The sequence below is a fragment of the Diorhabda sublineata genome, chromosome 6 (genome assembly GCF_026230105.1).
Source record: "Diorhabda sublineata isolate icDioSubl1.1 chromosome 6, icDioSubl1.1, whole genome shotgun sequence".
Taxonomy (NCBI): domain Eukaryota; kingdom Metazoa; phylum Arthropoda; class Insecta; order Coleoptera; family Chrysomelidae; genus Diorhabda; species Diorhabda sublineata.
The window spans coordinates 7257378-7284210 of NC_079479.1; the positions used below are offsets into that span (position 1 = coordinate 7257378).

At 32.5% G+C, this 26833-nt stretch overlaps 1 protein-coding gene across 5 annotated transcripts in view; it reads right to left on the bottom strand.

Moving 5' to 3' along the window:
- LOC130445484 (mucin-2-like) overlaps nt 1-26833 on the bottom strand; it is a 116315-nt gene that overhangs the window by 17191 nt on the left and 72291 nt on the right. For 2 of the 5 annotated variants that reach the window (XR_008910059.1, XR_008910058.1), the window contains exons 11-14: nt 13496-13594; nt 13362-13437; nt 6947-10528; nt 1055-1111 (exon numbers count right to left, since the gene is read on the bottom strand). Coding sequence is in view for 3 of the 5 variants with exons in the window: in XM_056781119.1 (XP_056637097.1) it covers nt 1055-1111; nt 7295-10528; nt 13362-13437; nt 13496-13594 (3466 nt within the window). In the remaining 2 variants the exon portion in view is untranslated. The remainder of the gene's footprint in view (nt 1-1054; nt 1112-6946; nt 10529-13361; nt 13438-13495; nt 13595-26833) is intronic. The other 3 variants (XM_056781117.1, XM_056781118.1, XM_056781119.1) reach the window with 2 other exon arrangements.

Below are 26833 nucleotides of genomic sequence, written 5' to 3' on the forward strand. Positions count from 1 at the left end.
CTCTGCAGACTCAATAGTAAGTAGGTAATCAGCAGGGTAAAGAAATTTGAATATCGAACGTGCAGCATTGACGCTAGTGATTGCTGAGCAGTGGTGTGATAATCTAAATACATCCAGTTCTGCTGGTCCTTTCTACATAGGCTTCGACAATCTTTTTAGCGTTTAAAAAGCATCTGAAGTACTTTAGCTTTTGCCCAATAAGGTTTGACATGTTTATATTCACCCCACAAATGAGAAGAAAGTACTCTTTAGCTTTGTTTCATTTGGGGTCGTCAGAAACTCCAAAATTTTCACAAGAAAATAGTCTTTAGCACTGTTTCATTTGAGGCTGTCAGAGATCCTAAAATTTTCACCAGATCCTTACAGTTTATGACATAGAATTCGACTAAACCATTTGCATTAATAGGAAACGAGAATACTTATCTATCAGGGCTAATATATGTTTACCCTCCGCAAATTAAACATCAACGGGGAACATATACCAACTATCAGATCTAGGTCTAGTCGGTAACGGAATAATCTAGTTGAAGTCATATCTGAATAGGAAGTCATATGGGCTTCAATAACGAATCCTTTCCAGGAAACTAAAATCGAGGTGGACTGCTTCGTACAAACCATGTCAAAAAGATCTCGGTAAACAAAGTAGGAAACCGCTTCGCAAAGACATGAGCGGATTTCTTCTAAGTACATCCTCAGTTACATTGGTAACCAATAGGACATGCTTTAATAGTTAAAGAAAAGTATCATTATTACAGTGATTTTAGAATATAAAACTAGATCTTAACAAGCTCCGTATTGTCCCTAGTTTCTCTTCTGCACATTTGGAAACTGATGGCTCTATATGGAAACTCTTCCATTCCCCAACTGTCACTTAATTTAAAAGATTTTGCAGAAATAAACTTGATGAGGTTTTGGCCTGCGTGATTTTTTTGCATCCATGATGCATGAGTTATCAATTTTACCAAAATTCTTTCTTAGGAAAGTACGTTATTTCGTGAATAAAATGTAGTCTAAAACACTATTGTGCATATTAAACAGTAAAAAATAATTTTACCTGTGGTTGTAGTTGCAGTTGGATTTTTCGTAGTTGTTTTTTCAACACTCACGTTTTCTGAAACGAATATTTCGAAAATTAATGTCTTACTTAGATTTACACTTAATATATTATAAAAAATATGCAATTGTTAATAGACAAAAGAATTATAAAATGCAATTAAAAACAGAAATAATAACAAAACAATAAAAAGTAGATACAGGAGGATATCAATATAGCGAGTGTTAGTAAAAAGAGCGTTAGTGCGAATAGTATAGTTAGCAGATTCCGTTAAAATATTTTTAATTCAGTACAATTATATCTCTTAAACATCTTTTAAATATAAAAATTTTTGCCCATCACTAAGAGGAGTCTACCTAAGAAGTTCAGCTAATCAAGAAAGAACGACTTTTACATTTCATTGTAGTTGGAATATAAAATTGTACGATGAATCGGCGAATGAGGGTAACGAATAATCAATTTAATGATTTCTTAGATCAATTTTTTGGGCAATATACACTTTCATAGACTTTAACACTTCTTTACTACTTTAATATTCATTTTGTTTGTTTAGTTATCGTATTGCTGTTGAATTCTTTTAAATTGAAAGAAAATTCCAAGGTACTTAACGACTGAAACATTTTCTGACGTTCAAAAAATGTTTCGCGCATAATACTGTTAATTTTTTAAAACGAGGTGCTGAAATAATACTTCTAAATTACAAAATTCTTGGTATAAATATTTTTTAGGTTTCAAAACTAGTTGTAAACTAATATACTCGTAACACTATAATTATATGATTTTCTAAATTTGTTTTAGGGTTACTCGTGTCATGATTTACAAAAAAAAATCCACTCGAAGATAAAATTGCGATTAATAATTGGAAAAATAAATTTCTAAACAAGATTCTTTTACGAGAGCCGTTTTTTTTTCAACCTCCGATCGCTCCGTGCAGATGCTACGCGTGCAGAAGGAAGCGGGCATGCACCGTAGGCGACTGCGACTAAACATTCCGTATTGTTGACATTCAGACTTCAGTCGGCGTTGTGCTACAGACACGTAAACGTGTGATTCGTTTTCTATAGGCTGAAGGCCACAGTGCCACAGACATCCATCGAAGAAAGAGTCATGTGTAAAGGGAAAACTTCATGAATGATGGTGTTATGTGTGAATGGTGTTGAAAATTTAAAGATGGCCGTAATGATGAAGAGGGCCAAGGACGCAAATCTGTCGTTTCAGATGACCTGGTTCAACGAGTTGACAGAATGGTTAAAGAAAACCACTGATTCCCCATTACTGCTTTGTAAACGGAGTTTCAAGGTCTATTTTGTACTCTACTTGAATTCATTGGCGACAACTTTCTTTAAAGAGGGTATTGAAAAGCTTGTCCACAGATATATGACAAATGTCTCAATCTCTTCGGTGATTATGTCGAAAAGTAACCGTAAGTGTATCAATCTTTTGGTAATAAAATTGTTTTGTATGAACTTGTCTTTTAAACATAGCCAATCGGAGGTTAAAAAAAACGGCCCTCGTATAATAAGAAAATGTTTCCTACGAAATTAGTTTCAGTAAAGTTGGCTCAATTACCCATAATGTTATTTGTGAATTTATTTCAAAGTAAATTAAAATTTTATTCGTAATATTTTTGGTTTCCTGGAATGTTTATCTAGAAATTACCAAACCGACAAGGTTATATTACAAAGAGTTTTTATGATGAAACGGCCTTCTTTATAAAAATAGGAGACAATTATGTTGAATGATGTGTTTAACGGCTTCGATAAAGTAAGTTTTGTAAAACAAATAATAATATTTAACGATGCTAAGAAGCCTAATTTGACATTTCAATTACATGCATTAATATTAACAACTCATATTTGAAATGGCGTGTGGTAAAGCTGTTTTTGACGAAATAAAAGAAGCTATTATTCATTTGCATTCAAAATTTCAAGATGCTTCACATTATTGAAAAGTCAACAATTGCAATTTGAAGCAATATTAAAGTAACGGGATTGGTTACTCATAAACGAAGAAGTGGAAGTTAACTGCACTATCCAAAAAAGCAAATATTCAGAAGAAAAATATACTAGTGTGAGCAGGAATTATGGTATTCAATCTAATGGAACTCCTTAAATTCAAGAGATGAAATCAGCTTTGAAGTATGCTTTTGTTATAGTATAAACTGTGTCATAACAACTTAATAGGAAGTATCATATGACGATAGTCTTAAAAAGAAAGTTTTTGGCTTGTTATTATTTGACGATCCGTGTCAGCTAGTGGAGTAGAAAACTTACATTTCGTGAAAGGTATTATGAAAGCTGATAAGTACCTCAATGTCTTTTAAAATAACACTACAAATTGTACACAAGTGATGAATTGGTATTGAATGTGTTTTCCAACAATACAGTGCCGTTTGTTATACGGACAAAAAAGTTGAAGATTCGATGTCAAACACAAAAAGCTCAGATTGAATCCGGCAAGAGCTGGTACAACATTGCCAACTAGCATTCAAGGAATATGGAACAAATTTACATCACATGACGAACAAAAGTTATTGATAGGATGCCAAGACGAATAAAAGAAGGAATTAGGCAAAATAACCAAGTGGTTATTTGGTTTCACTGATATTTTGAAATTCATTTCTAATTCATGAAATATTTTTTAGCTTTTTTAATCAAAATTTAATAAATATGTTTCTTATAAATAGGTAGATTCCTTAAAAAAATAGTTTTTATACTTGGGCCAACTTTACTTAGACAGTACTTGTATGTTAACACTTTATTCCTATTGATAAATTTCAATGTCAAATAACATTTTATTTTTCCAAAATTTGGTTAAAAGGAATGCATAACCTTATTTGGCGCGAATGTGAAGTAAACATGTGGACCATGCACAATAGTAGAATTTATAAATAGACCGTTCATTTCGTATTTGAGTTGGCAAATTTTGAACTTGAAAATTAGAAACTCACGTTCTATTTTTGGGAACAGGAAAAAAATAGATTTAAAATAAACGACCTTAAGAAACCCCAAAACGTTTTAATTATATTGTCGAGCTTTATTTTTATTTTCTCAGAATGTTTCTAATTATTATTTGTTTTTCCGTTGGAAAGTTGTAGTGAATTACACTTATTCTATCTAATAGGATCTATTTAGAATTTCTAGACCATTGAAGAAATTTAATAAGCATTGTATAAATACCAAATAGCAAAGTTAAAAGGCTACGAAATAAAAAAATGATAATCAGAGTGAAAGTACTACTTCAAAAATAGAAAGGACAAACTCTTTATTTAGATACTCCTAGTTTAACACATTCGCCAGACTGAAATCGACTTGTGCTATTCCAAAGCTAGGAGCAGAATTATATTTGATTATATTGGAACAAAAATACGAAGAGAATTCATTTTCTATTTTCTAATAGTAGGCGAAACGTTGAGTCTACCAGTAAAAAATGACGTAATCATAATCCAGAAACTATTTCTATTACATTCAGCTCACTACAAGGATGGTCCTAGAAGTACCTGGCCCAATTCTTCAGCGTAATCTCCTTTTAGCTCCATACAATTTTCCCAGCGATGTTCAATAGGTTCGATACCCTTTTTATAATAAGAATCGGCAAGCTCCTCAAAATAGCCATTAACTACCGACATCACCTCTTCATTATTGAAAAATCTTTGACCACCGAGTCATTTGTTCAAGTCTCGAAACAGAAAATAATCCAAACGGGCTAAATCTGGCGAATAGTGTACATGAGGTAGCAATTCACACTTTTGGCCATTGCTACAACGGATGTGTGAGTTGGTGCATTGTCTTGATGAATAAAAACTTTATTTTTAGCGAAATGAGTCAGTTTTTGCTTGATTTCTTCGCTCAAATGATGCCATAACCCTGCCAGCAGATAAAACGACTTTTGTCTTCTAAGGAGCCTTATCTCCCTTATCAGTGATGGACCCACATTTCATCCATGGTTATGAAACGGCGCAAAAATTTGGTTTTATTCCTGTGAAACACTCGATGGACACATCTTCACTTGAATTGAATATTCCCCGAATACTCGCTTCCGACCTTTGTGGTTGTGAAAATAAGAGAGAAGGAAGTTTGGGAATCTTTCAAAAAAGTGATTAATGGATTTTTATAGAATAAAAAAATAAAAACTGGACTCAATCTCAAAGCCACAAAAATATCCCTCTAGAAATCAATTTTCTCCACTCCTATCTCGATTTTTTTCCAACTAATTGTGAAGCTGAATCTGATGAGTATGGTGAAATGTTCTACCAAGGAAGACCTTTAGGGATGAAGATATTTGGGTCCGCTGGGATGAAGCAATGCTTATAGATTTAAATATAGAGTGCTCCAGATGTCATTTACGAGAGAAAGGACAGAAGACAGAATGACACTAATATTTTGTAAATTAACTGTTTTCTTTTATTATAATATATTATATATATTATTTAATAATATTATGATGAAAATCATGTCAGGAATATTTTTTACTACATAAGAAGAAGATAATCTTTCATTATAATTGTATAAACTAATATCACAGTTTGTTTTTAAAAGTCTTGTTAATAGAGTACATTACCCTTTAATTGAAGTGTTTTAACTGATACCCGTCAGCTGTTTTCTGAGCTAGTGATTTACTTTGACCAAAGTTAATCGGCTTTTCTATATTAGCAAATATTAGGTTAGATTAGATATTACAACAACAAGAACACTTAAGTTTACAGTCAGTTAAACTACAACTCCCTCTGATATTCATAAAACGATCGACGTGTCAACTAATGTTAATTTAGAAATAACTTTTTCGAATATATTAACACCAAGACGGTGATCATGAGCACGGGAGCAAAGACACACGATATCAAAATAGAACAAAGACAAATACCTCGGCTCAACGATAGCGGGAGAAGGAAATAAGAGGAAAAAGATACAAACTACGAAAATGAGATTTCTCTGGAAAATCGACTGCAAAACCCGATTAAACCATATCAGAAACGAAACAGACATATATTAAAAATAAACCTATAGAATAGAAGAAAATCAATTAAGATGGTTGGGACATGCGTAAAGGATGAGTGAGGAAAGGATTACAAAAACAGGAGGAAGAAACTACAAGAAGGACTACCACAAATGACGAATCGAAAGAAATGGGAAAAATTCTGGAAGAAAGATTCGATAAAAAAGGAATTTAATCCACGACTTACACCCGCCAGGGTAGATGGATATAAGGATTAAGTAAGCGGGTAAATATATAGTAATAAAAATCTTCGACAGACAATATTGTGGTATCGAGAAACCTATTGAACTATTACTTGTTGTCGTATAGACGAAAGGAAGGATGAAATATTGAAATAGATGCAACAATAATTTGTCTTTTTTTGATAATATACCAAATGCATGTTGATTGAAGAATTTAAATATGCAATTTTTATAAATAAAAGTGCAGTACAAAGAAAGCTGGGTTAAATCGCTAAATTCAAACCTAAAGAATCTTCAATTAAACCTCCCATATTTTTTGGAAAGATGAAATAAGTATTAATAGCGTAAATGACAAAAATATGCCAGAATTTTGAGAAGACTAGAAAGTTATGGACAGAGAAGCTTCAAAAAGTTTCTACTAACTGTTAGCTATCTACTAATAACAGTTGTGATGAGATCTTTTTTGATATATAGAAAAAATTCCTGAAGTTAGTTCAGGTCAAACAAGTTCTAAAATTCCAAAGGAGATTGAGGGAACGTTAAAAAGTATCAACTAAACAGTACAAGGTTCCTTACAACCGACTAAAACGAGGAAGTAATTTATCGCAGATTAGTGTGTATTATGATTATTTACAGTCGCTTTTTGGCTATTCATGAGCAGCGGGTTTTAGGGAGATTTGTTAAGGGGGGGTGCGCACACCAACACAATCCTCACCCTCTATCTTACGATGACATCACTTGGCATCTTTTTGATCCCGGACAATAATCATGGTGTGCGCACCTCGACACACCATATAATTATATATTTTTTTCAATTCTTCTAGCTCTATGCATAAGAAAATCCAACTCGACATGTTTTTTATCCAGCAAAACGACTAAGTTATAATTCCTAAACCATAAAAACACCTTTACATAGAAAATTGGAATGAATACGTATGATAAATTCTTCTGTTAATAATAATATCTTGTTCCTACGAACTGGATTTGAATAAATCTTCGAAAGCTTGATCCACGTTACTTTCATCTAACATGGGCGGACAAACTATATCCGGCAAGGTTCTACTTCTTGATATACCGGTAGATTTGAACGCAGATTGTTTTTCTGAAGTTTGTTTCCTATTTATACTAGTTTTTACAACTTTCTCGTTAGGTTTTTGCTTCGGTGAACTAGCTCCTCCTATTAAATACGCTTCCATGGCTTTTTTCTTCGTCACTAATTCGTCTTTTGACATTCCGGCCTCGAATTGTCTTTGAGGTACTGCCAGACTGTGACTAGATTTAGATTTAATTACGTTTCTAGTAGGCGGTGATCTAGTAGGTGATTGACTGGCCATACAAATTTGATGCCAAGAATCTGATTTACTGATACCTTTAGGTATGGGGGATATAGCACTAGGTGAGTGAATACCAGGTGAAGTGGGTTCAACGTTTACTATGGGTATGTGAAATTTACTCGTCACTACACCTTGACCTTTTTCGTTGATTTCCACAAATTGTTGATTGTGAGCCGAAGTATTCCGAAATTTGTTTTGAGTTGGTTTTATATCATAAGATTGCTTCTGTTGCATGGGTTTCACAACACCAAATGCCTTAGTATCGTTGTTATTTGGAGGATTTATTAAAATTGTTTTAGGTTCTGATACTTTAGATGTAAAATTTTTATTGTATGTTTCGTTGATCTTCTTGGGTTCGAGAGAGTTATAACTTGGGTTCTGTCTAATGGGAGAAGTCTTCGAATTTCTGTTATCTCCTTTTCCGATGCCGGTGAGAGCTTTCTTCAAGCTGAATGCTGCTGCCATGTCGTGTTCGTTTCGTGTCATAGGAGATTTTTGTCTTATTGTAACAGCTTGTTGACTAACTGGCACTCCCATAACTTTACTGTTTATCGCCGTATATTCATGAACGCTTTCGTTAGAAAGTTGAGTTTGTAATTTTGGAGGAGAATTTATAGTTTCTACGTTTTGAATATTAGGATTAAACGTTAATGTCGATGTATATACGTTCTCAGGAGTATTGAATGTATCCTCTTTACCAGGTACGTGTTGATAAATAGTCTGTGGCTTAATTACGTTACTTTCCAAACTTTTTTGTCTTAAATATGATTGATTATAAGTGGTATTATTTTGATGAGGTTTACCATAAATATTAGTTGTACTTCCAGCTGTGAAAGAGTGATGGTTCCTGGGATAATTAACTGGTTGGTATGTTACACTTGTATAACTGGAATACTCTGGAGCTTTGCTGCCGATGTTATTGTACTGATCACTCAACTTTCTTACAGTACTACTTTTGATATCGTTTCTTGGAAGATACGAAGTAGTAGGTTTTTCTTTTGGAGTTGGGGAAATAAAGGCAGATGTTAATTCCCTGCTAAGTTTTCTCGGTTTAACTACATGCACGTCGTTTTGTTGAGAAGCAGCTTCGAATTTTTTTGCGGTGATACTTATAACTTTATTACTTTTATCGACATCATTTGATAGCCAAGGTTTCGTTATATTAGGAGATATAGCTGGCGAACTGGACTCCGAACTGTATAATGGCTTAGGGCTGTATAAAAATAATGAAGTATCATTATTTTCTTTTATTTCTGTTTTAAGTATATCTTGTGATTCCAAATTCGGTTGATATTGTCGTTGATCTTGTATCCTTTTAGGGATAGGTTTAAAAGCAGATTGAGGAGCGTGTGAAAATTTATTAACCGGTAACGGACCTGGTACTAATTTATAGTTTTTCTCTGGTTCAGTTTTCACGGATAATTTTCCGGTTATAGTGTCCTGTTTACCTTTGACAGGTGAAATTTCTTTTGATACTCTTTGAACCTGTGGTGGTTCGATTCTCTCTTGAGACTCCCTTCTTTTCTCTTCAAACATCTGTTGCAAATTTCTAGCACTCTGCCTACTAATTTTAGGTCCGAATTGATTTGTACGAGCCATTATAGCATCGTCTTGGGTTTTCCAAAAATTTTTAACCGTGTTATTCGGTATCCTACTAACGTTTTCAAAGTTATTTTTGATATTACCAAATCTGTTCTCCCATACTTGTGCTCTATTTTTTTGGTTTGTCCAAGCGGTGCTTTTATTATTTACAGCATCCGAATTCTGATTTTTGTTTAGGAACGCTAAGAATTTTTGATCTGTAGCTGTCTTTGGTTCGAAAGTTGGTACTGGTTTTTTGTTTACTGGATTACCTACTCTTATTGGTCCTCTAAGAGCATAATAATTATTTTTATGTTGTTGAGCTTCAGTTTCACCGTCAGAATCATCTGATTCTTCATAGTAGTGCAATGGTTTTGGTATATCGATAGTGTTGGCACGTTTCATTTTTTGCTTTTTGATTTCTGTGTTAAATCGTGGTCCTTGCTCTTTTGTATGATCCATTGAAGGGAGATAAAAGGAATCTGGTTTTGTATAGAGAGGATTGTATTGTAATGGCTTCGTTTTATCTTGATCTTCATATCCTGATTCTATAATAGTTGGTTGGATGTTAGGACTACGTTCTTCTGTAAATGTATCTGGAATAAGAGATTTAGGAGCTTCGTAAGGTGTTTCATCGGTGAAAAAGACGTCGAAAAGCTCTGCAATATCTGGAGTTTGAGCAGTGGATGAATTATTAGATACGCTATTATTAGAACTGCCGAAAGGCTTTGGTGTTGTGTTTTTAACAGACGATTTATTTAGATATTTATTGATGGAACGATTACTGGTAACGCTGCTATCAGAATTCTGTTTACTTAGTATAGTAGGCTCGATATCGTTGGACTTGGGTACGCTAATCACATTAGAGGGATTCGAAATGTTCGTTTCAGACTTTTGTTTAAGTAAATTGAGTTCTTCCTTGTGAGAATTAGATGGCGCTATTGTATGACCAGAAATTTCTTCCATAAGTCGTCTAGCGTCAGCCAATTCTTCAGAACTTACTCCGACTGTGTGTCTGTTTTGTCTATTTTTTCGTTTATTAAATCTTCCCGGCTCACTAGATAATCTCCTTTCTAGTTTAGGTACCGCAGTGGAAAGACCTGCTTGCAATTTCGTTACTAGATACAACAAAGAACTGCGTCTCTCTTCAGATATATCCGTAGAATCCCTACATAAACTTTGTGATAATTTATCTAGAGCATTTTGTACTTCGGCGATTAGACTGTTTCTTTGGTCTTCGCCGGATTCTGTACCAGAATCAGCAGTTTGATCTTTCTCTGGTGCTTGTAATAAGCCTTGAAGAAGAGGAAGAAGAAGTGACTCACCCTCTATTTTTCCTTCAGATGGATCCTGACTTGCTTTTTCCACTAGTTCTGCACAAGCTGTAACAGAGATATAAATGAAAAAACTTGCAACACTTGTAACACCGAAATTTATTCACAAAGAAAGTTTAGCAGCTGTATATCTAGTAATAAATTAGAAATTTCCACTGAATAAATATAAACTAATAAAATTCAGTGAAACTACTTTTTTTACGAGATTCTCTCACTTTTTTTGTATTTTTCATTAATTGTTTGATGATGTTTATATATGAGTTTGGTTTTATGGAAAAGTGACTTTCTAATGAACACAAAAATGCTTTGATTTTAAAAATTAGCTTTATATTTGTTTCCAATAAGTAATTTTTTTCAATTTGGGAACAGACAGTGATGAGGGATCAAAATTGGGTGAATATGTTGTTTGAAACATAGATCGTAAGAAGACTGAACAGGGACATTTGTTCATTCAAAAAATGCGGTCTTTTGTTGAAAGTTCGGCATCAAAACGTGTCAACAAAAGAACATAATATCGGCCAATTATTGTTTCCCCTTTTCTGAGTAACCCATAATGATTCATCTATGGAATCCCAAAACACTGTAGCTATGATTTTTTTGACCAAAAAACGATTTCTTGGGATAAATGCCTCGCGTGTATTTTTGTTTATGGGATATAATAGTGTACCCACCTTTTATCTAACGTGATATATATCGAAGAAAAAATTCACTTGGAACACGCTTGAATATACCCATTTTTATTATTATTTTTATTTTAACTGAACTTTTGATCAGTAATAAGCAATAGTGGCACCCACGTTGTAAATAGATTTTTCATATATAATTTTTGACGAGAAATATTGCATAACCTTTCAGTAAAATATTGTCTATATTAACTACACGTCCTTTTTATTCAACTTGCCGATATTTTTTAATGATATTTACGTAAATTTTTCTCAGTTTCTTCACTTAATAATTTGCACAATTGTCAAAAAATAACTTTTGTTCCTCTATTGATTCGTAAATAAATACTTTTCACCTCGACTTTTTTTCTCTGCCAAAATAAACATGAAACTTTTTTAACAGAGTTAATTATTGATTATTCATCATAAATCAATTTCATTTATTGAAAAAATAATTGATAGCAAAGTTTAAACAATTACATAAGTTCCCGAAGATGTTTTATGTTACTGCTGATCAGAAACGTTAGATATTTGTTGAAAAGTTGACTCCGCAATTTTATCAGATATTTTATTTAGGAAGAAGATGGTATATTCAATATTTTATTGCAAATCTCCATTTTGTTATTCTAACTACTTTTTGTATGTATGCTTCTTCTACGAAGGCGGATTTCCAGACACCGTGACGTTTTACGGACAACAGTGATAACTTATCGAGACAAAAACCACGTTTAGATGTATTAGAAGTATTTATTTGAAGTAAATTCCCTCACAGTTATACAAAAAACCTCGATTTCGTATATAAAATTCAAGTTTTCATGGCAAATTCGAGATCGGCGAAAGATTGAGAATCTCATATGCCATTACTTACTTAACAGTAAAAAAACTATTCACTGAACTTGTTTTTCATATTCACCCAATATCGAAAATAACTTTTTTCTACGACCGTGCGTTTTAACCCACTTTCCCGCACGCATTTTAGTTTTGAAAGTGTTACGTGTCAAGTAAAATTGTGCAAATTTTGACCTTATTAGATAGCTTTTTACTTCGGAGGTTATAACTATTGTTACTACAGGTAAATAAATATTTACGAAATAGTCCATCAAATAAAATTTAAACCTTTTCTAGCTCTCTGTAGAATCTTTAATTTTTTGAAAATATAAAATAATAAAGATATTTTTTATATAACCTTGTACATTCTTCAAAGGAGTGTCACAAAACAACTATGAAACCACCCGGGTTTGATATCAGTTGCTATGACAACCCAGGCGTGTAATTGTGTAAAACATGAAAGCTGTTCAAAACGTCTTGGAAGTGACCGAATAAGTACAATTCTTCCAAATTAAACCACATTAAACCAAATAACTCCAGTGGGCCGGCAATTCTTACTAGTCTACAGAATGCAACAAATTGTGTTTTCAATATTAATATTTATAATACTTAGTAGTTTTTAGTTAAACTTTTGTATATTATTATGTTTGTTGGAATAAAATAATTTTTTAAAAATGGGTCCTTGTATATACGGTCGTAGAAAAAATAATATTCCTAACTCATGCGTAAAGTGTCTTTCCGCACTTGACCGCTTGCCCGAACTCCGCTCCGCGTCGTTCGGGTCAACTGCAGTCGCGTGCGGGAAAGTATCAATTTCCGCACTTGTTAGGAAAATAACTATTTTATTATGTATGAGTCAGATTTATGTAAAATGATAGATGACATAAGAAGTATGATGGAAACTAATAATAAAATCATCGTAGCTAAAATGTAGTCAATATCTGAAAGCTCACTGTTCCGTAAAACTGCTTCCGTAATAAAAGTTTATATAATGTGATTATCATCATGCTCGTGGCATTATTTGTTTTTTCAAAATCTTACATACGGAGCAAACTATTCAAAAATTTTGACTTGTTGCTATCAATATAGAATACAACATTTATGAAAATAAATATTTTCCAGATACAGCAAAATCGGAACACACAGATGTATTCAAATGTACAGGTAATTATTAACTACACCTTCTATTGTCAAATTAGTGAATATAAGGAAAATTTATATGAATATACATCGAACTGAAAAATCTGTAATGATTGAATAAACCTTAGCAAAATTCAGTTTATAATTTTATTGAATAAATTTCACTGTCTTTATGAATAATTTTTTTATTGATAAACATCTTCAACTATATATGAATATATATACTTTAGTTTTTACCGAAATTTCCTTACCTTCTTGTTCTGCCATAACTGTACGTAGTCTATTTCTTATGACACGTCTTTCTTCGTATTGTGTACTTTGTTCAAGCTGCAATTTTGTTATAAGCAATTATAATTTGTTCAAATCAGTTATTTGATATACTTACTAACAGCCGAAGAGTTTGGTCGTCCCAAATATTTTCAAGTTCTTCTTCTGTAATAGGACTCTGGAATACTAATGTTTTTGTTTTAGTTTTACCACCCTCCTGAAACAATCATATTTTTCAAAGTAAAATCTAAAAATCGAAGCTATATAATGTCATATTGCAAATTTTTCATTACATAGGATCAATTGCAAAGAGAGCAGTAAATACAAAATAACGTTATAAATGCTTATTTCTACATATTTTATGTAATCATGGCACATGACACATATATATTCTGTCAGTAGCAATGCAAAAGAGTTGAGGGACGGTTTTATCGAACGAAGTCAGGGTGTTCGTTTTCTTCCTGGATCTCTGTTCCAAATATTTCGCCCCTGCTTGGAGCATATCTGGATTCTTTCCGCCGAAGTACAATAGTTTATGGGATTTGTTTCGCGCAAAAAGCTAAATTTCAAAAGTATCTAATTTTTTGCTCATATTTTCGTTCAACGTCCAGGACTCTATAAATGAGTAGAGAGAAAACGTAACATCTTAACATTCTTATTTTTATTTCTACAGTTAGATTCTTGAAGTCAAACTCTCAAAGATTCAATCTTCTTTTTAAAAATACAATAGTTAGAAATATCTATGTTTTCTTTTATAAAAAGGGTGAACTTCACCATAGTTTCCACAATATAATCATTTTTGGACACTTTAGTACAGCAGATATCTCGAGAAGGTACGTCAAAAGCAGGGTTTCTGTAACTGCAGTTTTTGTTTGGCCCCATTTCTTGAAGTATTGATACTTTGTTTAATATCTCTTCTTCGATTTCTATATCAGCAGCAGGCAAGCAATATTTGATGATTTTTTTATTTGGCGACAAGATAATTTAGGTTTTGTGATATAAAATAAAACACTTTTTCTTAACAAAAAATAGTCTTTCCATTTTTTTTTCAGCTCATGATACCGTGCTTCTAAAATTTCTGGTCCTTATCAGCAAAAAACTAAACTGGGTGCGATTGACCATTTAAAAATTCAGTAAGCTTTGAAATAAATGGTCGGATCAAGGCTGTGTGTAGCATCACTTCCCAGCCAAAATCCAATAGTTTCCCACGAGTTGACAAAGATGTGTGAGACCTTGCGTTATCATGGTGGAGCACTAATCTTTCCGATTTAACAATTCCGGCCGTTTTTCTTTGATTGCTTCATCCAATTTCATTTTGTTGACAGTAAATATCAGAATTAATCGTTTGGTTCCTTGGAAGTAGCTCAAAAAACACAACATCTTATTACTGTATTGGACCTATTTTTCATCACCAGTGATGATTCTTTCCAAAAAATGGTCGGTTTCATTTCGTTTAAGGTGCATCTCGCAAATGTTGCTTCTTTGTGTTAAATGAATTTTCTTTCAATTTGTGAGGTACCCAAATATCAAGCTTCTTAACCAACCCAAGACATTTTAAGTGTTTTTCAATTGTTGTGTGCGATACATGTGCAACCTCTCGAGCAGTTATATGAAGATCCTCTCCGACTATGACTTTGTTCGGTCATCTTCAAGTCCAGCAGGTCGATCAAAATTTTGCTCATCTTTCAAGGAAAAATCTCCAGAGAGGAATTTTTTATAGCAATTCTGACACGTGCACTCTGTTAAGCAATCATCACCATAACCTTCACATGTTTCTTAGTGAGTCGTTGCATCTTTCTTTCCTTTACGGAAAGTATGCCGAAGATGTTTGTTTCTGCACTCTACACTCTAAAGTTACTTCAATGAGACCGTGACAAACGGCAAAGTACTGCACTAACTTAAGCTATTCAAAAAATAAAGCAAAGCTCTTTATCGGTAAAAAGCGAAAGTACTTAGTTGCCAACCTTACATCCATCTTACATCCATTAGAGTATAAATTATTTCAATTTTAGCTTAACATTATTGATAAAATAACGATGCTTATGCCTATGCTATAGAGATCGCTCAAAGCTGTTCATAATTTCATATGAAAATTATCGATTTAAATCAATAAAAATCTCAGAATGCATAATGTGGAAAACAGAAATATCTTATATACTTCACGGGATGTTAATTTACGTTCCCAAAATCGTAGAAATTGTTATACAGGAACGAAAAACTTTGAAAAGAGACTTTCAATATTATTGATAATACGTGAGAACCCGTGTTTTCCGCTACAATGACTATGTGAATAATTCAACTTCTTCATAAAATCTCATCAGATTCAACCAATTCACTCATATTACATCTCAAATAGAAGGACTTGATTTACTGTGTGCTCTTAGAACAAAGTGAACGATTTACCTCAATTAGAACTCGAGATATGGAGCATTGAGTGGAGAAAAATTTTAGAAAAATTTGTGAAGTGAAGTTGAATGTGCGCGCTTAACTCTCCTCAGACTCATACAATTCACTCATAGTATATCTCAAATGAAAGAGCTTGATTTACTGAGTATTCTTAGACCAGAACGAATAACTTACACCAATTAGAACTCGAGATATGAAAGAAGGAACGTATAAAAACATCGGAGATGAACAGGAAGAGTCTGTTTGACTATAACATAAAAAGGGCAAGTTGAGTGACTTTGAATGCTTGATGACAAATCTAGGCATAAATATACCGTGCAGTGGAAAAAAATAAGGAAAACATTTTAATTTAATCGAATTAATTCCAGTAGAATATTTACTTTGGGTTGAAATATATTAAAATAACGCAATCACGATAATTTTAGTAATTTGGCAAAGCTCAATAACCTCAATCCGAAATTATAATGCTAAATTTTAGTTCAACTTCCAATTAGATTTGTAGAAACTTTCAGTAGTTAAATAAGCATAAACAAGAATTAATTCGAGTATTTTAATTAGCATTGAACCGAATGCACCATTTGAATTTGTTTTAGGTATGCGGAACAACATTCTGGAACTCGATCGATATATATATGTCGACATCTGATTATTCTAATTATATACGAGAGCAGTTTGTTTTGCTTTTGATAATATTTTATGTTTAAATAAAACGATCACAAGATTCAACTACGCAACTAGTAATAACAAATATTTCTAGAAGAGCTTAATATACAACCCTTTTCAATAAAAATTGTATACAAGACCAAACTAAGGCAAATAGATTTGTCTTCTGTTCATTTTACAGATAACGAGAGAGAGAGAAATGCTTTATTGTCAAAAAATGGTTACAAGCATAAAAATAATTAAATAAAGATACAAATAAAGTAAAATTTCAATATACTGAACAAAACAACAATGAGTAACAAAATTATGGGTAACTGTAATAGGTAATAATTAGTATATAAGTCGTTTACTGAGTAGGAGGTACTTTCCAGTAAATATACCCTCAAATTATGCAGGAAAAGATTATATCGATTTGATTTCAATTTGTAACTGATTGTGCATTTTTTTGTATTGTAAAATATTGAGCTCTTACTAATTCTGAGCGTGAGTAGGTTAAAGTTTTTTTTGCATTCCTAAGTGAATTAGGCGAACGTATTCAGAGATGAATTTTTTATCTTTAATACCTGCAGTGAATCCTGCTGTTTAGTCCGAGTAAATATCTAACAGCTCTTTTTTGTAGTTTGAAGATTCGCACTACACGTACCCAAGAAGTGAAGGGCATATCGGAGATGCGACTCAATGAGGGTATAAGAGACTGTTAAGGAGGGAGGAGGGATAATTTCAGTTATTTGGAAACTGATTTCAGCGCAAAGCAGAAGGAACTTATTTTTTTAGATAAGGCGGCAATATGTAACTCCTATTTCAAGGAATTGTCCACAACAAGCACTAAGAATTTCATAGATTTATGGACGTTAATGGTGGTGTTATTTAATAAAAAAGGCTGGAATTATATGATTTATATGATAAAACTTCAGTTTTAGAAACGTTGAATCGATTAGAATCGCACCAAGATTTAAGGGTGATTAGGTCACTAGATATGGTCCTAGAAGTGCCGTGAGATCAGAGTTGCTCCAAGAAAAATTAGTATCTTCTGCAAAAAGACATATTTCCCCACTGATGTCTAGATAGGCGATGTCGTTTATAAACAGAAGAAACAACATAGGGCCTAGTACTGAGCCTTGGGGCACTCCACATTCTATTGGCCTGCAAGAAGACATCGTTGTATTAACCGTTAAAAGCTGACTTCTGTTGGTAAGGTATGACTTAAACCATGCGATAGGTGTTCCCCTAGAGTGATGGCTGTTTAGGCTAGAGTACACATTATTAAGGATTCTATGATCTCAGGTAACCAGGAAAGGAGTGTAATTGGGCGATAATTTGATGCTTGATTTTTATCTCTTCCTCTATACAGAGATATAATTATAGCCGTCTTAAGGTAATTGGGAAAAGTGCCATTTTGAAATGAAGCGTTAATTAAACTGATAAGTGATCCAGTTAATTGTACAATACGAATTTCTAGAATATGTTAATAAACATTTGTGCCAAAATTTTTCTGTCCAGAGAAAGGTGTACTTCCATTTACTCGTGATTAATTTGGCTGAATTTTTTGCCATGCCAATAATCATAAGCTCCAGATAATGCTTTCGGTTTTTCCTGAAATTCAGAAAATTATCTGTCTCTCATGTCCTGAAGAAACAAATCTGAATAACTGATGATAAATCAGCTTGAGATTCTTAACTTACTAATATCATTTAACGATGTAAAATTACATTCCAAACAACGACTAGTATTTTTGTTTCTAAATGTTGTACTTTTCGCTGTAATCTCGTAGCTTCGGATCGCGTGGTCGGTTTCTCATTTCTGTTTACGGCAATGAATCCCAGTGCATCAATTATTACAGACCATTCTTTTTATAATGCCTAGTATGCATCATGTCGAGCAGACCAACGAGTTTGAGAAAGACTTGATCTTGAATGTGTACGATGCATCAAGATCTCTTAACGATGTGTAAATATAGTAAGGGAATTATATAGTTGTTGTAAAGTAGAAAAGAAATCGACTGCTTCTGTTACCGATTCAAATGCATATCATCCTACCAAATTCAAAGAATGGATGGCACAAGGCATTTGATCTACTAAAGGATTCATTGGTTTTGATTCGTATCTGAATGCCTTACATGTTATTCGCATTATCACGTACATATCTTATAATTATAGTATACTGATTTAAAAGGGTTTTATCAGGTGAAGAATCTACAATTATATCCAAATACTAGCAGATTGCACTCCACTAGAAATTAGTTGTAATTTATGAAATGTATTGACTTTTTGTCTCTAAAATTCTGGGATTCAAAAAATTTTGTCACTTCTCAAATTATATCTCACTAGCCAAGGGGTGAATCCATCAATGATTAGAGATACTAATCGACAGGTGCGCGCATTTTCCAAATAAAAATTATTGAATCTATTTCAAAATTACACATATTTTTATTTAATTTTACTGATTGTTCAGGTGCTTAGAACTTTTGTTATTCGTGATTTCATTAAATGAAATATCTGTTGCATACTAAAACTAAGCAGTGCGTAAATTACTTATTCTACCTCTTCTCAAATATATCCTCGATCGTTGGAAAAAAGACTAAAATAGATGGTTTAATTTAGTGTCGGCGGGTAAATGTGAATCTACTGAACTTAAAATATAAAATAAAAGAAAACAAGGTTCGCGAATAATACTTGTTTATCTAGGTTCGTTTATATTTTGTATATGTGATGCAACATCTGAGCTATTTTAGATACAGGAAGAGTTATGGGTCGGTTTTAACGATGAAAAAATGTATGTGGAGCGAATTATTTGAATCAGACTTATTATATTTGACGGTAAAAGTATTTAGAACGATAAAATAAGGTTTATAATTAATTTATTCTACCCACCGTATCACATATATTATACACACATTCCTGTGTAAGGTACAGTTCACATCCGTTATGGTAAAAGGGAGGATTTTAGTTGATTCGACAGATGGGGAGCCAACAAGATTACCAAGAAAATTAAATAAATCCACAATTTTGTTACGAAGACGTTGTCTATTGAAGCTGCGGGTTTACGTGTCACTTTTTTCTTGTCTTTCAGGTATATTACTTCAAAAATTTTCAATGTTTGATAAAATATTTTGTAGCATCGGATTCTAGCTTCTTTAATTTAACTACAAGTTCATTATATTAATACCAAGACAACAGGGATAGCGTAATTGGTCAGAAATATTTAAAAAACGTGCACTTGTCTTTTTGTATCGGAATAATTATCCTTTTTTTTCGAGTTCTTTAGGCCCTTTTTCCAAGGAACTGAATTGTGGATTATACCCTGTAATAAAAAGGGATAATGTCGCAAAGGAGCACTATATTGCCTATGTAGGATGTTTTGGTTAGGTTATCTATTGCCTTCACAAAGTTTGACATTTTTAATGGTGAACACACTCGGAACATTTTGTCATACGAGTGTTATTTTGTTTGATCTACCATAGGCGTAGATACCTTAATTTATTAATTTATTATTTTTCTAAATACTATTAAAAATATGTGTATCTTATGCGAGAAAGTATTCGTTGAAAGGCAATCGAATCATTTTAAATTGGACAGCATTATACGCCGTTATTTAGATAGATGCACTTGATTGTTGTCTTACTTAGAACTTAGAAAAAAATATTATTATACTTCGTTAACTCGCTACAGCTGAATATTAAATTATAAAACGTAAATAGACGAGTAAAATCTACCTATCTGTGAGGGAGTTTGGTTTAAACAGGGTACCAGACGTGAACTGAGCCTTTTTTGTACCCCATTTGTCTATTAGAATTTCGGTAGTCTTTTATCTGACGCAAATAATCTTGTCACCATCAAAGTATCCTTGACGATTCGGTTATTGCCATCCTTTAATACAGTTTTTTGTGTTTAAAACCACATGCTGACAAAACTTGCCGCAATGTTTTTAAACTGGTATAATGGTATTCTGGATAATCTACTTTCAGTTCTTCTTTACACCTTTTTCGGTTCTGTGAATAATTCTCAGCAACCCCTTTCGTGACTACTCGATAAATGGAAAATTTATTTACTCTAGTTAATTCAGCAATTCTTATTATGATTGCATTATCAGATTGCTGAATGTTCTCCTTTTTTAAACATTACAATATATTTAAAAAAACATGCTGGGTTTGTATATCTAAATCTTTATTATTAAATCCATACCTGACTTTATTCTCACTACACTGTATAATTTCATTTACTTCATTCGCCCATGGTCTAAAGAACGCCTTATTTCTATTTATTTAAAAAATTTATGAGTTGAATAAATCTCACCAAACGAAACCACTGGCAGGAATATTTCGAATAAATTGTGTACATACAGCTTCGGCTAATAGAAATGCATTTATGTTTACGATTAAATGTTTTCATTGGTATATAGTAGAGATGATGAGTCCACGTGGACTGACGGTTTGTTAGATGCTTACCGAATTTTATACGGGGGGTAAACATTATTTTTCATTTCTTAATTTGATATGAGTGCCGTGAAATATTGATTGTTCCTTGCATAACTGTCTCCTGCAATTGATATTGGAAGAACTATACACGAATATGCATGAAAAGTGGTAAATAATTGATAAGATTCTAGAGAGAAAATTCAACAATTGAGGTATGTGGAACAGCAAACCTAATAAAAATTAGAAATGATGCAGTAACAGATGAATCAAATATAAAGTGATTAGTACAGAATAGGAGTATTTGAAAGAGGTATACTATTAAACAATTACCAAGTGAAGTTGAATGTTATGATATAATTCATATTTTATATTTAAAATCACAAATACCCAAAGGAAACTAGATAATTTTTATCGAATAAATAAAAAATATCAGACCCAAAACTCAAACTATAGAGCGCCAACGCAAAATTCCTCAAATAATTTCCCACATTTATTTCCAACCCACTCATTTGTTGCAGATACCGACATATTTTATATCTAGCTGTGGCAAGTTGAATCAATGACGTGAACATAGCTTCTTAGTTGGATTGTACGTACAATAACGATATATTTTTGTCTATAATCACCAATAATCAAGTATACATTTATCAAATAAACTAGATGATAATCTGAGCAAAGTTGTTGAAATTATTTTGGGACATTCACTCGTCCAATGCAGTAGAAAAGTGGCTCTACAAATCCTGAATGTAAGAGCACTAACAGCGAACGAATAGTGAAGGTAGATATAGTACAACATAACCTGATTCTTTGAAAATAGTTATCGGTAGACGTAGGAAGTGAGAATAAGACACCAAATAATATAACAAAATTCAATATAAAGTTGTTACAAGAAGACAGCACAAAAGGACTATCACAAAGAAGACTAAATGAGAAGTTGATGCAAAACTGGGTTGTAGAGAACGATGATGTAGAGAAAAAAATATAACAGAAAATGTGTAACAGAAGTCATATATAGACAAAGTAGACACCAACGGAGAGAGACCAAACCAAACCTTGGTTCACCAATGATGTGAAGGAATTGGTAAAAGAGAAGTAAGAAGCACATATAAAATAAAAACAAACAATCACTAAAGAAGGAATGCAGAGAAAAATTCTCAGTAGAAATGAAGACGGTGGTCAGAAGAAAAGAGTAAAAACAAAAGTTACGGGAAAAACTACAAGTGAATGACATTGCAGGAGGAGAACGGATTAGGTATTTTCAAAACGCTCTACAAATATTTATTGATAATGACAATAGACCGATAGAGATCATAGTAAATGAGAATAATATTTAGTCGGAAAACTAGAAGAAGTCGAAATAATAATAACAAAATTCAAAAGCATCTAGCATTGACAACATGAAGAACGAATTCATCCAGTATGGAGTAGAGAAATTAAAGAAGGAACTGATCATCTTATTATATATCAGATGATTACAATATCCGGTGTCATACCAATCAAATGGAAGCTGAGCATTTCCGTACATATAGATAAAACATGAGGAAAAATGAATCCCGACAACTTTCTAAACATAACTTTGGAAAACTTATTGTTAAAACTTTTCAGTAGCGATGCGATGAAGAAAAGATTCCAGCCTCGAAAATAAGAATATAGATCATTAAAAATGTTGTGGGGGTATGGAGTATGAGCATTTCAACTAAGAAAACGACTCAATCTGTACACAACATAATACAGGTTTTAGTTATTTTTTTCTTTTAATGTATAATCTTTATACATACTTCACTTGTAGTAAGCGATAAATAGTAGAATATCAAAATAAACTTATTTTTTGAATCTGTTTAATAATAGCATTTAATTACTTATCTCCATGTTAACGATTTTGGCACTCAAACGTATTTAAAATAACCATTACCATTACCATCAAATAGTTAATAATAATAATAATTGTAGTGTAATATAAAGAAGCTTTCCAGACACCGAAGGCTTCATGAAGGCTAGCCAGGAACAATATTTTAACCCTAACAATTACAAGAAAAAAGTGTGAATATGTGAACACTCATTCCAACAAGAGCAGAAGGTGTTATAATTCTACCAATATCAATTTCAGAAGATAGTTATGCGAGAAAAAATCAATATTTCATAAATATGTACGGCATATAATGTTTACACCTCGTATAAAATTCAGTAAATATCTGACCAAAACGAGACAAACCATGGGCGAAAGAAGGCAATGAAATTGCACATTGTAGTGAGAAAAAATACAGGTATGAATTAGATAATAAAGATTTAGATATAAAAACACTACACAAAAGGGGTTGCTGTGAATCATTCACAGAACCGAAAAACATGTTAAAAAAATTGAAATCAGTTAACAAAGCTACTCAAGATTTTATACATTGGAGAATTTATAGTTTATATAAGGTTGCGACATTAGAAGTAATACAGCAAAAAGTAGCTAATTATCCAAAATACAATTACAACAGTTTAAAAATATTGCGGCAAGTTTTGTCAGCATGTGGTTTTAAACACAAAAAACCAAGGATGGCAATAACCGAATCGTCAAGGATACGATGGCGACAAAATTATTTGCATCAGATAAAGAACTACGAAAGTTCTAATAGACACATAATTTATGTATAAATAGTAGTAAGTGAGTAATTTCGTGATATTAATTGTGTGCTCACCCACCCCTTCTGATCCCGTACCGATCCGTTCTATGGAGAAAATGTCGTCTCGGCCATTACATGTACCAGCCGCAGAGGGTGCTCGAAAATTACAATTTTAGACTTTACTACGATAGATGCATTATCATCGATAGACAAGTGACGAATAACAGACCTGATTTCAGTTTTCGTCTACGCCAGAAAAAACTGGACAAATACGCAGATCTCGCAATTAAGATTGAACCGATGCGGAAAAGCGAAAGTGTGGAAATAGTTCCAGTTATTATGTCAGGCGTCTCTCCTAAGACCATGCATCATAGCATCGCAAAAGTACAAAGAAACACCTTCGTCGGCATCCAGAACGTTGTGATATTTGTCACACAGTAAGCAAATTTATTATGTGATCGGAGCGTAATCCTTTTGATACTTTGTATCCCGGATTAAATACAAAAATCGCAAACGGGATATACATTTTGAAATAATCAGTTCATTGGCGATACTTTGATTTCGTACTGGGGTAATAAAAATGCTGAACTATTAAAATTCTCTACTTTTGTAGAGAGTGTGAGAGTGTGCATTGTAAGCGCCCATGTATGTTAGTTTTGTTCTCATAATACTTTGATTGTTTTTACAGTCTTTTAAATAATAATGAAAAAGTATATAGTAATAAGTAGGGTAAGTTGAATGAACAAAATAATAGAGCTTGAAATGAAAGCTATTTCGGAAGAAGTTGGGAAAAAATTGGTTAGGTAGAGACACGAGAATGGATTAACATAAGAAAAAAGAACTAGCAGCTACCAATTCCCTTCTTATAGTAATAGCAAGTTCTAAATATATTGTTATGACGATTACTGTGGTATTTACGCCCTTAAGAAACGACATTTTTGTCATCACTGATTAATAAAAGCGACTTCTATAGCTCATCACGATATAACTGTGAAATATTCAACAATCTTTCTAATTCAATTTGGTTTTTATTTATTATAGTAGCTAATAACTCTCTCTAATTGATGTGATGTGATAATAAAGATGTATGTAATAATAATTGGTTTAGTAGAATGTCAAATGTATATCCAATATTGGCATTAAATATAGTGTCACGATTTTGACGATCATTATAATAAATAAATATCTATAACTATATTAATCAGTGGATGTACCGTTCAGCCCGAGCTCAGATTTCGGTTATGATGTTTAGCAAAACTTAGCTTGGATGCATCGCTTGATATAAAGTAAAATATCTACACACGTTTTCTTAATTAAATACGTTTTATTTTGGAAAGTGTTATTTCTGAAACTACTCGTAAAACTTACACGAGGTGGTTCAGTTGCCAAACAAAATAAATGCAAAAACGTTAGTTCGTAATAATATTTGATTGCATAAAAATATTCCTATTAAATTTTAGCGTCATTGTATCTTAAATTACCAATAAAGCGAGAAATCAAAATAGAGCCAATATTCAATTTATTATTTCCTGGCACTTCTATGCATAAAGCTATAAATTTTGACAAAAGATGCCTCTTTATCAACACAACGAGCGACAATTTCTTGGCATTGAGGAGATATAAATAACCAACGTAATTATTAGAATCTTTTCAATTATTTTGACATTCTTCTTCATAATTCAACTGATATTATTTGTCTTTCAAAATTAAGAAATGATGTGCAAATATTGGGAATGAATGGATGTTGTTAGTTTTTTTTGAGGACTATTATTCTATATCAAAATGCTAGTGGAGTAAAAAAGGAAAAAAATAAATCTCTTGTATCCAAGCGACCACTGTGTAGGATGCAGTGTATGATGAACATGTATCTGTATCATAAAGGCCATGAAGATTCACTAATATTAGTAATAGGAGTCATCCTAGATTTAACTCCACTATACATTGTCGTATAAAGCAGATTCAGAAACGAGAGACTTTCAAATTCAGGAGAATAGAAATCTAAACGTCTTGTAATTAGCATGATAATTGCAATCATTGCTGATTATTTTCTGGGAAAAAATGTATAATATGAATTTTTATGGAAGCAATTATGCTCCATCTATTTTAATTAGTACTTCATATACCTTGGTGTGTTGAAACAAGCAAAGACACATTTGAACCTGTTTCAACTTTGCAGTGTGTTATTATAGTCATTTAAATGAGATGATTTTTGCCATGTACTTCATGAAACACGGATCCTGAACAACGTAACAGCATTAAGTTTTGTTTGAATATTTGAAAAAACTGCCAAATATTCTAACCAAATATTAGAATTTATCGATTGAGCGATTTAGAATTGGAACTGTTTCGGAAGAAATAGTGGGGAAAACTTTTGTGAAGCGACATGGAAAAAAGGGACCTGAAAAATGGGTTTCGCAACACATTCCAAAAGAAATCATGAATTGAAGTCACTTTGGTATAAGTGCTTTGGTAACCAAGGCCAATACTTTAAAAGAGATGAATCCAAAGTTTCTAAATCCCCTTTGTTCTATGTTTTTTACAACATTTTAGATATAGAAAAATAAAAGATTTATTAATTAAGACCAAAAAGTGAATGGATACAAGTAGTAGTATAAAAACAAAAAACAGAATATTCGAGAATAAAACAAATTTTAACGGGACCTAGAAATGATGACAATCGATAAAACGGGGAATGTAAAAGAAATATTAAGGTAGCAGATTTTAAGCTTCACTACAGTGCGGTATTGAAGCTGATTTATTGAAAAAATTAACGGATGTAGAATTTCACTTGCCACTATTGTGATTTTATTTGTTTACAGTGCTCCCTTTTCTCGTCTCATAAAAATGACGTTTTGCTTTTTTTTCCATTGGAAAAAGATGTAACAAATAATCTGTCTTCAGTTTGGTATCTGAATTGGATTTATGTTGAGTAAAAACCAGGAAAACGTCACATGAGATTAACTTTATCGAAGGCAGATGCTATAGTGCATTAAAAGTGAACGAGATGTAGTGAAAGATTTATCTCGATCTGGGTTACCATCGATAAAGTAAGAAAAACGGTGACTAAATCTTCATTACGAGCTATCTGCTGAAATTCTTAAGGTTGATGAATTAATTCGTTTCAATTTGAATGATTAATTGTTTATTACAGATTTTAGACGAAAAAGAATATATTCAGTTATGTAATTTGATAATAAAGTATGAGTATAAAAGTTTTTGGTTTTGGAAGGTTATTATCGTGTAATAGAAAGAGCAAATTCCCTGCTAAAAACGAGATTCGTTGGTAAACCTCGTGGATTTGCACCATAATAGCGCACACCATAAAAGAAGAATGTCATCGTGAACGAATTTTTCAGCAAAACAC